The 17124-nt window shown below is 46.5% G+C and overlaps 2 protein-coding genes across 2 annotated transcripts in view; one reads left to right on the top strand and one right to left on the bottom strand.

Moving 5' to 3' along the window:
* Positions 1–778: 778 nt before the first annotated feature.
* On the bottom strand, positions 779–3384 carry LOC310772270 (E3 ubiquitin-protein ligase TRIM39-like). Its single transcript, XM_083632031.1, has 2 exons — positions 3281–3384; positions 779–3021 (listed from the first exon to the last, which is right to left on the bottom strand). Exon 2 carries the CDS (start codon positions 3010–3012, stop codon positions 1375–1377), a length of 1638 nt encoding a protein of 545 aa, XP_083488157.1. The 5' UTR covers positions 3013–3021; positions 3281–3384; the 3' UTR covers positions 779–1374.
* A 6553-nt stretch (positions 3385–9937) lies between these two features.
* Positions 9938–17124, top strand: part of krr1 (KRR1 small subunit processome component homolog) — a gene marked incomplete at its 5' end in the record, with an annotated part of 34226 nt that continues 27039 nt past the window's right edge. The window contains 2 exons of the mRNA XM_083632032.1: positions 9938–10013; positions 11259–11434. Of these exons, the coding sequence (XP_083488158.1) occupies positions 9938–10013; positions 11259–11434 (252 nt within the window). The remainder of the gene's footprint in view (positions 10014–11258; positions 11435–17124) is intronic.

Here is a 17124-nt window from a genome sequence, read left to right on the forward strand (position 1 = left end):
CTCACCTGGTAGAACGCATACCATTAAGGGTTTGTCCTTCACGCACCTGACCCGGGTTCCAATTCGACTTGTGGTAATTTGCTGCATGTCCTCTCTGCCTTCCTGTTGCTGTCTAGCACATACTATCCTATCAAATAAACTCAAAATGGCCCAAAAAAATCTATTAAAAAAAGGTAGTGTTAGAGAATAAGAGCACTATGACATTCAAAAAGTCAAGTAGTGATGTTTTGTTTCTTTGGCAAGTGACCATGATACAGTATATGCGGGTTAATTAATGCACTTCGAGGTGTCCATTATCAGAAATTAATTGATTTAGCGGACGGTTCATGCCTCCGCATCGTCCATTACTTTCTGATAATGGACATCTCTAAGTGCATTACCCCTTACTTCTTGTAACATTAACTCTTACTTAGTGCATTAACCCACTTATTATGACTGGCTGATAGAGCACCGCAGGAATGAGTCTGGAAGTATACTTCCGGGTCCGTAAGAGGAAAAGTGAATGGGGTTTTAGAATGGGGATTTCACTTAAATGCATAAAATATGCTATGTGGTTAGCAAAAGTTTACAGGAATGCTGTCAGGTTCAGAATCCACTTTCTATGTCCCAAGAAGGCGGCCAAAGAGTTTGTAAGACTCCCGGTCTACAGACCCAGCCTGGCTGGGAGAAAACTGAAACCAATAAATGACACCAACAACTAAAGCTGCAAAGATTCTGTAGTTTAATTCAGAGAGCTCTGCAGTTACAATAGAAATCAGGCTTTTATAGCCAACTGGCATTACACAACACAGGAAGCACATGGGTAGAGGTATTCTCGTACCCTTATTGGTTGAGCTGTGAAAACAGGCAGTCCGATCACATGGTACAACATACAGAGTAATAGCAAAAGTAATCAGAGTAACGAGTAAATGTCAGAGTAAATGTTCAAAGTACGCAATCAGCATTTTCCTATAAGCGTAAACAGTTCACCTCCTTTCATCTATTTTCTGAGAAAGGTTCATTGTGGCTTTATCGAAAGCACGTAAATGTCCTCTGACATTTACGTCAAAGTGTACACATGTAGCCACATCTCTTGGTGTCTTGTATGTCTGGTAGTTATCAACAGGAAGTCTCCTCTGGCTGCGAAGCTCACCACCTCAAGTGATTTGTAGACCTCGTGGTCGACACAGGAAGTTCTCTGACTTTATGTCAGGGTGAAGAATTCTTCTCTCAGTGGAAAGTTCCATTGAAATAACAAATTCATCTTCAAACATGCTTAAGACAAGTCTGAATTTGTTTGTTTTATGTAATAAAAAAACCATTCAACATTAGAATGGCTATAACAGTTACCTGAAAAATAATGTATGTGTAAATATGTGGTGATGAATGATTAGTCTAATCTGTGTGATTGACAGGAGATATGATCAGAGGGGCGGAGTTTCTACCACCATGATTAAGACCGGGACCGAAGAATGGGTAGAGTTTCTCAGTGAAGGTGCAGGCAGTATAGGAGTAGATAAGAGCTGCAGCATCAACGTCATAAAAGGAGACCAGACCCTCCTCATAATCCACAAACACCCCCACCTTCTGAGGCTTCCTTTTCAGAGAGAGGGGGACAAGAGGGCCAGCAAGAGCTGCATAATCATCTCCATTCCTCAACCATATAGTCCAGTAGCCATACTGAGGACTTGGTGTGATTTCTCCCTTCCTGTTGATCGACCCTCTGGCCACTCCTAAACTCCAATCAGTCTTCTCTTCAACCTGGACCTCGTAGTAAAACCTTCCTGACGAGAAGCTCTGCTTACCTAAGACACCAGGACAATAAGAAAATCTCTCTGGGTTGTCTGGAAGTTTCTTCCCTACATCACCTACTTTTACTTGTTTCCCATCATCAGACAGGATGAGATAGGCTTGTGCTGTATCAGGATCCAGAGTCACATCCACTGCAGACTGCTGGACCCTCTTCAGCTCAGCCTCAGCAAGCAGCTTCTCCATCTCTTTACTGAGAGTCTCCTCCAGCTTAGCTACAGCTGTCCTCAGAGTCCCCACATATGATGAGTGGACATTGACCTCTGTCCAGTCCTTATGTGGAGGAATGTTCAGGGATGGGAAGCTTTGGAGGAGGTGGAGGTGGTCTTCAGTGTGTGAGAGCTGCTCCACCTCAGTGGTTCTCTTCATCAGCTCAGAGATCTCCTGTTCAAGCTCTTTGATGAAGCCTGCAGCCCGTTTCTCTGTTGTTTTCTGCTTCTCTTCGATCGTCTCAATGAGCTCAGCCTGTTCTCTCTCCACAGACTGCATCAGAGCAGTGAAGACCCACACACTGTCTGCTATCTGTCTGTCTGCATCTTCCTTGCTGAGCTCTACTGACTGTTTGATCTCCTGAATCTTCAGTCGTCTCTCCTGGATCTTCTGCTGAATTCCAGCCTCTATCTTCCCCAGCTCAACCTTCTTTCCTTCAAATTCTTCTTTCAGAGGAACAATGTTATGTGACCTGTGGTCTAAAACAGTGCAGAGCAAACACACACACATCTGGTCAGTCTTGCAGAACAGCTCCAGTGGTTTATCATGCTCTTCACACATCCTGCCTTCCAGGTTCTCCACAGGATTGATCAGCTTGTGTTTTCTCAGGCTTTTGATTCTCTGATGAGGCTCCAGGTGAGTCTCACAGTAGGAGGCCAGACACACCAGGCAGGACTTCAGGGCCTTCAGTTTGGGCGCAGTGCAGTCATCACAGGGAATTTCTCCTGATTTGGCACATGGTTGGTCTGGGCAGCTGCTGGCTTTCATCTGAGCTGACCTTCTGAACTCATCACACATCCCAGATATGAAAGTATTGACATGCAGCTCAGGCCTTCTGTCGAAAAGCTTATTACACATGGGACACTGGCATGGGGCATTAACATCCCAGTGATGTGTGATACAGTTTTTGCAGAAGTTGTGTCCACATGGTGTGGAGACTGGATCGGTGAACACATCCAGACAGATGGAGCACATAAACTGTTCTTCAGATAGGAGACAGCTGGCAGCAGCCATATCTAGACCCTGAGACCAAAAGTGAAAGTGTGAAATAACAATATGTCAAAACACTATTCTTGAATATTCACATCAAAGAAATATCAAAGTTATATTATGAATACGTTGTTTTGAGTTAGTTAAATTGCACTTCACTAAAAACTTCATTTGTATCAGTGCAAACTGAGAACAGGGAAACATCCAGTCTGGATACAGGTCAATGTGTTGCTACTCTCTCTTTAAATAGAGTAAATATTAAACAGTAAACAATATTATCTGCTGTACTCACCTCTGTACTTCTGCTGTATTGTTGAGAAAGGCCTGATGAACTTATGTTTATTTGTTCTTTAGAGAGAAAGAGAGAAACCTCTTGACTGCGGCAGTGGAGGAAGCTCAGGCATTTCCGGAATGTGACGTTGAAGCACTCCTCTCCCTCTCTCCAGTGTTGCTCCGCCTCTTACTGCAGTTAAATGTTAATGTGTTGAACGGCCTTGCAGACTAGAGCTATTATGAGAAACTGTCTGTTTAAGATTGACTATGGTTTTACCAACTACACTACTACAGTACATACAGTAGGCCTGCTGGGTGCTCATATTAGGATGTAGCCTAAATATGTCATTGATAGAATACAACATAGGCCTACTAAACAATAGGTCAGAACCTATTGTATAGTGGCACTGGTTCCCAACCTTTTTTGTCTTATGTACCCCTTGAGCTGTTGCTGCGGTGGATCTGCAGACATACAAGTACATACATAATATGTTTGTCACTGAACTGCCGGTGTTTGGGCTTGGCCTCTTTTTTCCTTCGGTCACCGGGCTCCCCTAAACCTGAATCTGGAGTGACACCAACTGGACATTTGAGCTATCCGTGTTTGCTATCTAGTTTGATGGCATGAAGTTTTGACATGTGTGAACAATCCGAGGTGGGTGGAAGTAGGCTACATTTACTCAGTTACATGTACTGTACTCAAATATTATTTTAATATCAATTGTACTTCTAAGAGTTTTGTTTTGCAGAATACCCCTTACAGAAAAACCACATGAACTTCACATGTGCAAAATCACATGTGATCGCATGTGATCACACGTGATTTTGTACATGTGCAGTTTCACATGTGATCATGTGAAAACATGTTAAATCTCACACGTGAAAACATGTGGAATGTGCTTTGCCCATGGGAAGTGTGTGGTTTTGGATCACCTTATGTTCAGACCTTACAGTGGGCCAAATTCTTCCGGGTCCGTCTAACACTTCCGGCGGTCACGGCGCCAAATATGAAAGAACGTCATGAAGAAGAGAGTCGTTTTTGTAGTGGACAGCGCAGGGTGTAAAATAAAGAACGTAGCCTACTACTTTGAGCTCGGTACACAGCAAGCAAGCGGAGTATCCACTGTTAGCCAGGTCAGATAACGTTATCGTCGACAATGACGAGCACTTTCTTGTAAAACATACCTGGACTCCAACAAAGAAAGTTTCGGATGGTTTTCTCTCCTCCGAGGCAGCGCGAGCCATTAACGTTAATAAAGACCCGCAGACGTTAACGTAATTCCCTGGAATGCGAGACTTAACGAGCCAGTTACATGGCGTTGCATTCTTAGACATTGCTGTTTGCTTTTATTTGGTATGTTACATACAATTGGCTAGATTATTAGTTAATTCAGAGTTAAATGATATTGGAGCAGCGCAGCCATTTTTTTTTTTTTTTAATTATTATTTTTAGCCGGAAGTCGTAGGACGGCCACAGAACCGGGTCAAATGGGCGTGGCTACATAAGGTGAATACAACATGTGGCAAAACATGTTATCACATGTGATCACATGTGATAACATGTGATAACATGTTTTCCACATGTGAAAATATTCCAAAACCACACGCTTCCCATGGATTTCACATGTTTTTCACATGTTTTCACAAGTGAAATTTAACATGTGTTCACATGTTCACCACTTGTGGACACGTGGTGAAACGTGGACAGATGTGAACCTCGTGTTATTTCTGTAAGGGACTTTTTACTCTTACTCAAGTAGGCTACATTTGCAATAAAATGTGTGGTGTCGTGCAGAAACTTTCACATGGTGGGAATTTGACATTATTATTCTTTTCATAAATTATAAACTCCTATATATAGCTTTTGCAATGACTGCAATAGCTCTCTCAGATCAAAAGTTATGAGTATTTTATGTGTAGGAAAACATGAGAAAAATGGCTTTAAACAGTCCACACCATCCTTTTTCTATAGTGACATTCCACCAAAACCATTACTGTATGTATATATATGTATGTATATATATATATATATATATATATATATATATATATATATATATATACATTTTGTTTTATGAAAATATTTTTTCGCCATGATGTACTATGGAGATTAAAGTAACCAAATCATATTTAAAAAAAATTGCAAAATCCCTGCAAGACTCATTTTCAACCTTCTTTGGCTGATTGCCAACAATGTCTAGCAGCGACATGTGAAGGGTTCTCCCAGGCCGCCACACAAAGCCTATGAACTTTTACTCAGTTAAAGGGGCTTTACATTTGGTAGTAGCGAGAAGTGTGTAGCTACACACCCGCTAGTCTCGCAGTAGCCGACGTGAGACTACACGTACACACCCTCCACTCTGCAACTTGAATGAGTCGATTTGAAAGACAATGGGGCAGTCCTGACACCTCTCCACAGCTGCCCACCTCACCACAGAGCCCCTATCCTTCCTTTGACTGTCCCTTGTTGTAAAAAGCCCTTGCCACATCTATCCCGGCATTGCCATGGCATGTGGAAAAGGCACAAGATGGAAATGTTTCTGAATTCACAAATGCGCTACCCATGTGTCAATGTGAAAATCACGGCTGCTCCCTGATATGTTATTCCAGTAATTTACTTGGAATTATAGCCCTTTTTATATTGGCCCCAAAATCCAGTAATATCCACAAACTACCGCCTTTTTCTTGCATTTGGTCTAAAAGTTACAAAACCGTGGCAGCCGATTAGATGGACCTCCAAACGACATGGCTATTTATCGGATCAGCTGTGAACAGCACCAATAGCACACCAGCTGGAAACTGTATTTTTTTGCCCTTTGATAACTACGTCAGTGCTTCCCAAAGGCTGAAATCCGAATTTCTTAACAGTTTACTTTAAATTGTCTTTACATTGTCTCCAATGACGGAATAGCCTATGCACACACAAAAAATCAGCAGAAAAAAAGAGTCTCTCCTAGGATGAGACAAGTTTCCAGCATTTACTGAACGAATGTCAAGTCAGCCAGAATGTAAAAGTAGATCTTCTAATTTAGGGCTTTCAAAATAAGATGCTTTTACAGCCACAGTTTCACTCTGAAGCGTCCCCCCCCCCTCAACGTCCTTTGTTAGACAGCTATTATGATCGCAGAATGTAGAAGCATAACTGTCAACACTTTACATGGGAGTCTCCTGATTTTTAAGCCTATCTCCCGCTGTGCTCCCGATTCGTAATTTCTCCCGCTAATCTCCCGATTTGTAGGATACTAGGCATCTCGTGCGCTACACGCGCTCGATTCCTATAGGCTCACCCTGCAGCTTGCTGGGCTGGCCCTGCAGCTTGCATACGCAGCTCGGCCACTTCGCGGCCTCACCCGCCCTGCAGCTCGACACTCACTGCACTCGCGCAAGCTCTCGGTGGAGGATTGCAGTCAAACACGTCCCCAAGAAGAAGAGATGCCCTGCCAAATTTCAGTGCGAGACCTTCCCGTTTCTAACCGCTAGCCACATTAGCGAATACCATGCGTTTTGCAAGCTATGTTTTGCAAGCTATGCGTTTTGCAAGCTATGTTCGGCAATGCCGTTTTGCAAGCATGTATGTTCCCCACCGTAGAATGCGGTTGGGAAAATTAATGTTAGCAAACATGCTAAATATTGATGCCAAACACAAACAAGCCGTGGAACCACAGAGGGGCACTTCTACCGTATTCCATATTCACTGAAACTCTAAATGTTTGCACTTGATAATTTTTGTGATGTAAATTTTAGATGCTCACTTTTGATCACATTTTGTCCATGTATGTTTATTTTATTTTATCTTATCATTATCAGTATTTATTTTACTGTGAGTTATGTGAATTTAAGACTTAAAAAGTAATTTACTCTAGCCTACTTCTATTTATTCTATTAATTTGTGGTGTAGGGTTATATGGGTGTGTGGGGGTGGGGGTAGTGATAATCCATCTTTTTCACAGCCCATATGTTGGCAGGTATGTAGAAGACAGTCTGGCTTGAGAGACTATTTGTTTGTTGACATGGCTCTGCTGTTTGACATCATCATCTGACACATTATCAGCATTTTGTTTGGTGTTGAGAGTTTTGCAACTGCTGCGGGCTGCAGCTGAGTTTCTGGCATGTTTCAATCAATTGCATTGCAGAGGGCTTAACGCCATGTAATTCATTTGCAACTCGAAGCCGAGAACGCAACAACAGTTTGCCGTTTTATGAACATGGCCTTGGTGTCATCTATAGTTAAGTGAAACCAAGTTGAAAGTTTCACCATGTCAGCCTTACACTATGCACATCAATTACAACTAGGTTTCACCTAAATTTCAACCAAATAACTTTATGTGAAAGTTAATAAAGAGCAGTCAAAGTGTCTGCACTGCGAAGGGAATCACAATGCTGGATCAGCACAGTGTCCAAGAAGGAAGAAGTGAATGGGAATCAGATGCTGAAGCAAAAGGAGATAAATGTTGATGTGGGGGCAGTGGAAAAGGAACCTGAGCATGAGAAGAATGGAGCAGAACAAAGTAACCTATCAGTGTGGACCAGAAAGGCTTTTTGGCATTCATGGCCAATGTGCCATGGATATCAACTGTGCTCCGGAGACACAAGGCAAATCTGAAAATAAAGATGTTGAATCCTGCCAGGACATTCTTGAGCATTGTGGACACTTTTGGAAAGGACCTGAATGACACACTGAGGGAGGGGTTTGGAACAATTCAGACAATTGCAACGAAGAAGAAATGTGAGGAGGAAACTCTGATAGTGGCTAAGAATGATTTTGTACCGTTTATGGCAGACATTTTCAAATGCTCGGCACAGACCAAAAGCCGAAATGAAAGGATCAAAATAATTGTTAAATCAGCTGAGAGGTACCTGCGAAAGGGCTGCACTGGGAAACTTGTTATTCTGAATGAAGATACTCAATCATCTCAGGCATGTGGTGGATCCTAATTGTGTTAGCCTTGCTTCAGTGGAATACAAGAAGCTTAATTGCAAATGGCAAAGATTTTAAGAATTATATTGATAATTTGGGAGAAAAGCCAGATGTACTCTGTATACATGAGGCATGGTTGAAAACACAATTGGATTTTATTATAAAGGGATACACTGCAATTAGAAGGGACAGATAATCCAGTAGAGGAGGAGGGGTTGTGACTTTCATACAGAATGGAATGAGTTATAATAAGGTTATATGTGTAAGCCCAAATCATGAATCAATTGTGATTAAAGTATGGACAGACAAAGGTAGGATAGATATTAACTATTATAATCCGTGTGAGAGACTCAAGCTATACTAGAAGATGTTGGCGGTAGAGGGTCTGTGCAAGAGAGTGTAATATGGTGTGGGGACTTCAATTCCCATAATTCATTATGGGGGAGCAATAACACAGACACAAATGGTATAGTTGTTGAAGAATATATTGATGATCACTGTTCGGTGTGTATTAATAATGGAGAAGGAAGTCGATATAATAGCGCACAAAATACAGAAGCAGCACTCGACCTGACATTTGTGTATGATAGCAGGTGTAAGCACATGGAGTGTGTTAAAACATAGTACAGTAGGTAGTGATCACTATCCAGTACTGACTACGGTTGGTACGAACATTTGTTATGATAAGGGTAAGAAAATTCCTGGGTGGAAATTGGGAAAGGCTGATTGGAGTGCTTTCCGAGAGATTAGCGGGAATAGGTGCATTATGAAGTTTATACAGGAGAATCAGATGGATGTAAACATTTTTAATGATGAACTGGTTAATGAAATTATTCAATCAGCTGAGGAAACAATCCGTAAGAGTAAAGGAGCTAGACGTGTTAAGAATGTACCCTGGTGGAATAGTGAGTGTAGTGAAGCCATAAAAGCCAGGAATAAATCATTTAGACAGCTCAAGAAACATCATTCTCATGATGCTTTGATACAGTATAAAAGGGCTCAGGCAATAGTTAGGAGGACAATAAGAACACAAAAACGCACATTTTGGAACCAGTATTGGAAGAGAGGTACAGCTGTCAGATGTCTGGAGCATGATTAGAAGGATGGGGGGGTAAGAAGAAATTATGAGTTACCAGTGCTAAACAGTGGGGACAAAGTGGCTGTCAATAATTTAGAAAAGGCTGAACTTTTGACACAAACATTTAGGAAAGTTCACAGTTCAGATAATCTTGCAGTGTAGGCCAGGCAGTGCAGAAATAGACTTAATGGAGAATCCTGATCCTGAAGTAGGCTATTAGAAAGAATGTAGGTGTCATGAGATCCACTAGACCAGTTTTTCAGTATGTTTGAGCTAATTGTGCCTGTCCTAAAACCAGGGAAAGACCCTTCAGATCCCTGTAGCTATTTGATGCGGAAAAGGCTTATGACATGCTATGGAAGGAAGGACTGTTAATTATGTTAAAATCATTGGGAATTGGCGGTAGAGCATATAATTGGGTTCTAAGCTTCTTATTGGACAGGAGAATACAAGTAAGAGTGGGGGCAGAGTATTCCAGTATGTATATGGTGGAGAATGGAACACCACAAAAAACGGAGGCCGCCAGGCTCTTTCTCGCCGAGAAGAGCCTGGTGACGCGAGGTTAGTTAAAGTGTGAAGCTGTTACAATACAGTAGGTGGCGGTAATGCACAAATACGTTTGCCAACCGCCATAAAACACTAGAAGAAGAAGAAGTTTCCAGTCGTGTCGTCATTCAACAATGGCGTCCTCCACAACAGAAGACGGCGTGAGTGAAGCACAAACTGGGAAGAAATCAAAAAAGACTAAAAGCCAAGGTGAATTCTGGATGTTGTCGGGTTAGAAACGGTAAAAGTCGTCTGTTTATTCTGAAGCTGAGCCTGATTTAAAAGCTAAAACTGAACTGTCGTCACTGCTACCTACAAGCAGCACTGGAAAGCATGCATTGCATAGCATTAGCTCGTGTGTGCTGCCTTGTGAAGTTGTGGCAAAATGTGTTTCTGCTCAAAATAGTTCCACGTTCCCTCATAATGGATCATAATAATAGCAGTAATAATAATATAGGCTAGTAACTTTATTCAAGTGTAAGTTAAATGCCTTACCAAAAAATAAACAATTGCAAGGAAATACGAATGTGTCTAGTACAAAATATATACACAAACATAAAAGAAGGCTATATAAAGACTGAGATATCATGAAATATATCACGTTGTCTCAGGCTATAGACGGTTTTCACGGAATGGTCAGTCCTACACTTGAATGTTTTTTTTTCTTTTATGTCCATAGCAAACACTGCAACAGGAATTGAGCGGGGGTTCAATTTAGAATGTTTTTGTTGTCAAGTTAAAACCGTCTATAACAATGATTCAATTTCTCATGGACCCCTAATTTAGTCCACATTAGAGCCACAGAGCCTCATTTGACGAGACCCCCCCCCCCCCTCAGACTAAAATGTGAGAATATGCTTATTGTATAAGATTTTGTCCAGAATCCCATGCCTCTCAGTATTCATGTAGGCAACTTTGTTCAAATTGGTCATTCTTGTAAATTAAACTATGGTGAATTTAACAATTTGTCAATTTGCTGGGGACCTCCTGGAACCCCACATTGAGGGTGTTTTCATGCACACAATAAACAGATAACTGAGAATAATCTGATATCCGTGTTTACATGCACTTAGTAAGCGGGAACTCACCTCAAAGTGTGTGAATGGACATTGACTGCAATGAATAAACATGATGATTTAGCAGAAACAGCCTTTATCTGGTAAAGGATCCTGTTTACATGACACTTGAATAATCAGGTAACTCTAGAAATCCGATAATAAACAGTTTATTAGTGTGCATGTAAACGCACTCATTGAGAACCTCAGTCAGGTCTACTCTATACAAGTTGTATACAAGTATCCCTGTCATTTATTAAAGACAGTTCCTCCATGATAATTTTCCTGAGAATGGCAAAATGACAAAACAACCAGGGGAAGATGAGGACACACCAGCAGGGAAATGCATTGTAGAGGAAGCACATTTTTCACACATGGTGTGTATGTGTGTGTGTGGCAGGGGACGAGAGCGAGTTGCTGACGGTGCCTGATGGCTGGAAGGAGCCGTCCTTCAGCAGGGAGGATAACCCCCGCGGCCTGCTGGAGGAGAGCAGCTTCGCCACGCTCTTCCCCAAATACAGAGAGGCCTACCTGAAGGAGTGCTGGCCCCTGGTGCAGAAAGCCTTAGGAGAGGCCGTGAGTTTCAGCTGTGTGTGTGTGTATGTATGTGTGTACTGGCCTGGTAAAGCTATGGTATTGTCCTATCATGCATGGCTGCTACTGTTAGGGCTGGGCAATACGGTTGAAATAGACTCACTCCACTTTACAGGTCCATTACAATGTAACTACATATTAACTCATTGAGTGCCAGCCACTTTTGGAGAACGGAAGCTCCCAGTGCCAGAGTTTCAGAGCGTTTTCAGTGATTTCTCGAAGCCCACAGAATATTGTGTGATATTACTATGTAAACACCGAACACGCACAAAGAACGAGGAGACTCTCTTCTATCATCTGCAAAAAAAAGTTTATTGATACCATTTTCCTTTCTTTAGTTATGAGCCGGAGAAGATAGGCTGTTTTGAGCAAAAAGACAGGTTTCAAATTATAAGCTGAGATATTCAGCCTTTTGTGAAATGAAGCATTTCAAGCACATTCACTGACTCTAGCTAATATTTTCTGATGTAGTGACGTGGTGTAGTTCTGTGGAGCCTGCGTGCCCCACCCCCCTCTCCCCCCCTCGGCTGCAAACTCCTCCCCACACGCACCCAGTCTATTTTCGGAGCCTCCGTTTTTGCGCCGGGCGGCTCCCAGCGCGACAAGGAAATGCCAAACGGGACTGCAGGGAAAGGTTTGGCCCTTCGGCGTCGGGTGTTGCCTTTCTGGCGGGTAATCGTGTGGAGAAACTATATGCAGACAGACAGACAGAGGCAGAGGAGCTCAGTTGTGGGCGCGGATTGACTGATGTTCGCAGCCAACTTCAGCTGCAGACAGAGCAATCTATATGGCTCTGGCTGCAGCATGCATCGGTTTCTCTTTGATCACGGCTTTTTCCTGCAGTTTTCCGGACCTTTCTGTAATCTGGAGAGCACTGTCGCCACCTAATGAGTCCGTAAAATAGGTTTTACTTCGTTTCGAACTCAAGCTCTCACTAGTGCCTACAACGCTGCGACGCAGCCCTATGGAAGACTGTCATTTTGCTCCAAAATTACTTTTCATTAAAACCGACCAGCCACCCGTAGGTGGCGTGGTACCCCCTGGGGCTGACACGGATCCACGTGACTACGTCACGTCCTGTCAGCCCAGGGATAATCACTTACGCTTTCTTCCAGCCGCTGAGAAGACGTGTTTTCTAAAGCTCCGCGGTTAACTCTGAGTTAGCTCTCTTACATAGCTTTAGGTACTAGGCTCGTTCCGGCTGATTTGCCCACCTCAAGAGGTTTGCGTGGACGGGATAAAGCAGGCTTCGGGGACCCGACCCTGTACCCTCCACCAGCGGCGTCGGAACAAGTCATCTAAAAGCTAAGAGTATCTTCCTTAGTTAACTGTTTATTGCTACCACCGTGTAGTTCTGCTGCTACCGCCGTGTAGTGGTTATTGCTGCCGCTGTGTAGCTTTGCTTCGCTCCCCTGGCTGGGGCAGCGTTTTCGTTTGAGGGCCGAATTAGGTCTGCGCTCAAAACTGTTAAGCTAGGTTGCATACGTGCTGTTAGCTTACAGTGTAGCACTAGAGCAATAGGCTAGCCAGCCTGGTTTTTGCTGATAAGCTAGCGTGCACCCGTGTCGTTAGCGTCCGTTTGCTTGTTTTAGGCGCCGGCTATATTGTCAGAGCGCGCACGTTACTCCAGGAGTAACGTTAAATAGATAGTTAGCGAGTTGCTCAGTGCAGCTAGCTTGGACTAGCTTGTAGCACTCCAGCTACCTGGCTGCGTCCCCAGACAGGGTAACGACTACCTCTGTGTAGGGCGCGCGGTAAGCGAGAGTAGTAGCTAGAAGCCATGCTCTTCAGTTAGCTAGATAGCTAGCTTGCTACCCGTGCAGCCAGTATCTAGTGCTTCTTACCGTCGCAGGCTATTGCTTACACGGTAACCCCGTTATTCCTGTTAGCAGAGAGAGGGGGGAACAGCTAGGTGCTGTGTTAGCTGTGAGGCTACGCTGGCCGGTTACGACCGGCACAATGAAAATGATGTGTGCACTGCCTAAGGGCATGAGCACGCTGCACAGGCGTTGCTGGGACCTACATACGGCTTGTAGTGTAGATTTTACTGGCGCCGGCCCCTAAGGGGGCACTCTGAGATTTAGCTGAGCGAGTACGCTAGCTAAAAGTTGTTTTGACTTCTCTCAGTTCTTACCCTTCTTAGCCAGCTTGCTTGTCTGCTAAGTGTTGCGTGCAAATAGCATCTACTAGATTGTAACTCCCTCTGAGGAGTTTCTTCTATGATTGACTAGCTTCGCGGGCCGCTGGCCTCTGCCTGCGGTCACGCTTTCTTCCCCGTGTTACTCAGGGTAGAGACTCGCTGCACCGGCTTGTACGCAGGCTTGTGTTAGCGCACGCTTGTCTCTCAGTGCTTACGCTAGCTTAGCTAGAGGCTGGTTCACACCTGTTCTCGCGGGTTAACAGGTTGTGGGTATTGTTGCCCCCCCGTCGGGCTGGGTTATTGCCGCTTACGTTACCGTTGCACGCGCACGTTCGCTAGCCTCCGGGTTGCTTACTGTCTAGCCTGTGCTTCTTGTTAGCCTGCTAGCCTGCTTAAACGGTACTCCCGCTAACAGGGTGCGGCCCGCGGGAGCTTGCTATTAGTGATTAGCTTCCGGCTTTCTCTTGCTACTAGCAGGGAAAGTCAGCGAGGGGATGGGCTGTGTGTGTATCACTGCATTGGCCGAGTATGAACCGGCACGTTAAGTGCGTGTTCTGCCTTGAGCATGAGCACGCTGCACAGGCGCCTTGAACCCGCGGTCTTGCAGCTGCTGGGCTAGCCCAGGGCCGCAGCTAAGCTCTTGAGAGCTGACCAAGGTCTGCTCTCAAAAGAGTGTGAAAGCTAGCTTGCATACATGCAGATAGCATTAGTACTGTTTAGCACAGAACTATAGTATGGTTGCAGATAGCTGGCGTGCACCTGTGCAGTTAGTATCTGTGTGCTAAGTACATTGGGCGCGAGCTACCTCCGCTACAATAGACGTACCGCCCCGTGCTGGCGCTACGCGTCCAGCAGGGGTTACAGCTCGCCAAGGTCTGGGCTCAGTGCCAGCCTTTGGCTGGTAGCTCTAAGGACAAGCCCACCGCCCTTGGTGCCCAAGGCCCGGGGTGGTTGGGAGCTCTCCATGGGTCGCACTCCCTTGTTGGGGCGCCCCCTGCAAGTGCAGGTAGCCTGGCAGGGGGCACAGCGCACCTTGGTCCATCGCCACGGCCTGGCCTCGGTTGGCAGCGCCCAGGTCAAGCCCACCGGTTGGCTCACCAAGGCTGGGCTCAGTTCCAGCCTGCGGCTTGTAGCTTTAGACCCACCGTCCTCGGTGCCCAAGGCCCGAGTTTGGTCGGGAGCTCGCCCAGGGTCTCATACCCATCATCAAGGCTCGCCTTGGTCCATGGCTACGGCCTGGCCTCGGCTAGAGGCTCCTAGGACAGCCCACCATCAATGGCGCCGACGGCCCATTGCTGGCCGGGAGCTCGCCTGGGGGCCGCACTGTCGGACAAGTCCACGTGCGGCCGGTCTCGAGAAAGAACGTTACCTCCGCAGTCCCCCCAGCCTGTGAAAGTCCCCATTACGGCGCACCCTCCAGAAGGGATACGCTCTACAGTTTGCCCCGCACCCACGTTCGACGGGACCCCCGATCCGGCCGTGGAGGGGGAGGCCATGGACATACTCCACAAGGAGGTTATTCATTCCTCGCCAGAGGGGCGATTCGCTCGGTTCCCAAGGCAGATGTGCGCTTGGGTTTTCTACCACAGGTACTTATCGTACCCAAGAAGGACGGCTCCATGCGTCCAAAATTGGACCTTCGGCATCTCAACAAGACGCTGAGGAAGTCCCGTTCCGAATGCTCTCTTTCCCCGCCTGTTCAACGAGTTGAGACAGGGGGATTTCTTACTTCCGGGGATCTGAAAGGTGCGTTCTTCCATGTCCACGTGGTCAGGAGACACAGGAAATACCTGAGGTTATCCTTCCTGGGGAAGGCTTACGAGTTCTGTGTCTTGCCATTCGGCATGTCTTGAGCCCGCGAACCCTCACGGTGTGCGTGGAGACAGCCTTGGCTCCCCTCCGCGCGAGGGGGATCCGCGTCTTCCTATATCTCGACGACGTTCGCTTAGCGGCCGACTCGAGGGTCCGTGCCACGGAACATACCAAGGTGGTGACCGATCACCGGCAAACCTTAGGGTGTTTGGTGAACTGGCAGAAGAGTGGCCTCGTCCCAGCGCAGGCGGCAACCTTCCTGGGGCTCGAGCTAGACTTCCTGCGAGCCTTTCGCCAGAGCGACAGGCTCGCACGGTTCGGACAGCAAGCCAAGGACGTTAGGTCTGTGCCCTCGGTGTCAGTGCATCAGTGCACAGTGATGTTGGGCCTGATGGCCTCAGCACTGCATGTGCTCCCGCTGGGGAGGCTACACATGCTCCCGTGGTCCAAATATGGGCCCTGGCCATATGGGCGGACCCCCGTTACCTCTCTAGAGGTACTCGGTGGGGCCCTGTCCCGCTCAGGATGGTGATTCGCACAGACGCCTCCCTCTGGGGAGGGGGTACGATTTGCAGGCATTTTTCGGCGAACGGCCGGTGGGAGGCTCAGGAGCTTCGCCACATAAACGTGCTAGAGCTGAAGGCGATTCGCCGGGCTCTGCTTCAGGACAAGCCCACCATCAATGGCGCCGTGGGCCATTGTTGGTTGGGAGCTCTCTTGGGGACCGCACTGCCGGACAAGTCCGCGTGCGGCCAGACTCGAAAGAGAACGTTGCCTCCGCAGTCCCCCCAGCCTGCGGAGGTAACACTTCCAGCGGCTCACACATGGGCACCATGTGCTGATTCGCTCGGACAATATGGCAGCGATCGCCCACCTGAACAAACAGGGCGGTGTGCGGTCGGGGGCGCTGAACCATAGCGGGGATTCACCTGTGGGTGTATCCCCTCCCCAGGCAGGTGGAAGCTAGCGGTCTGGCTCCTGAACGGGACCAGTTGCTAGCACAGGGCTTGCCCGACAATGTGGTGTGCACTATTCAGAGTGCTAGGGCTGCTAAAAATCGACCCGCACTCAGTACGCGTACAAGTGGCGGGTTTTTTCGCGATGGTAAGTAAGGGTGTGGATCCAGTGAACTGCAGCGTGCGCCCAGTTCTCTGTTTCCTTCAAAGCTTGCTTGACGCTGGCCAGTCCCCGCAGTCGCTTAAGGTGTACGTAACCGCGATTTCGGCTTGCCACATGGGGATTGAAGGGACCCCCGTGGGGGTGTGCCCTTTGGTCTCGCACTTCATGAAGGGGGCGCGTAAACTGCGCCCGCCGCTGCGGTGCGTTTTTCCCAAATGGGACCTGGTTACGGTGCTGGACGGGCTAACGGGTCATCCGTTTGAGCCCTTGGACTCCGCCGATTTAAAGGTTCTGTCCTTAAAGACCGTGCTGCTGCTGGCCTTATCGTCAGGGAAGAGAGTCGGTGACCTGATTGCACTCTCGGTGCAGCAGGCCTGTATGGTTTTTGGGGACGATGGGCGCAGGGTTATGTTGCGACCTAACCCGGCGTACCAGCCCAAGAATATTAATGCCAGCTATAGGTCTATGGTTATAGACTTATCAGCATTCTGTCCCCCGCCGTTCAGTTCGGGTGAGGAGAGACGTTTGCACATGCTGTGCCCCGTAAGGGCGCTCTCGGCCTATGTGGCCAGGACGCGTTCATTACGCATTACAGATCAGC

The sequence above is a fragment of the Poromitra crassiceps genome (genome assembly GCF_964638095.1).
Source record: "Poromitra crassiceps genome assembly, chromosome: 2".
NCBI classification, from domain to species: domain Eukaryota; kingdom Metazoa; phylum Chordata; class Actinopteri; order Beryciformes; family Melamphaidae; genus Poromitra; species Poromitra crassiceps.

Excerpts from the sequence above, each read along its gene's own strand:
- LOC310772270 (XM_083632031.1), bottom strand. The coding sequence starts at position 3,012 with ATGGCTGCTGCCAGCTGTCTCCTATCTGAAGAACAGTTTATGTGCTCC.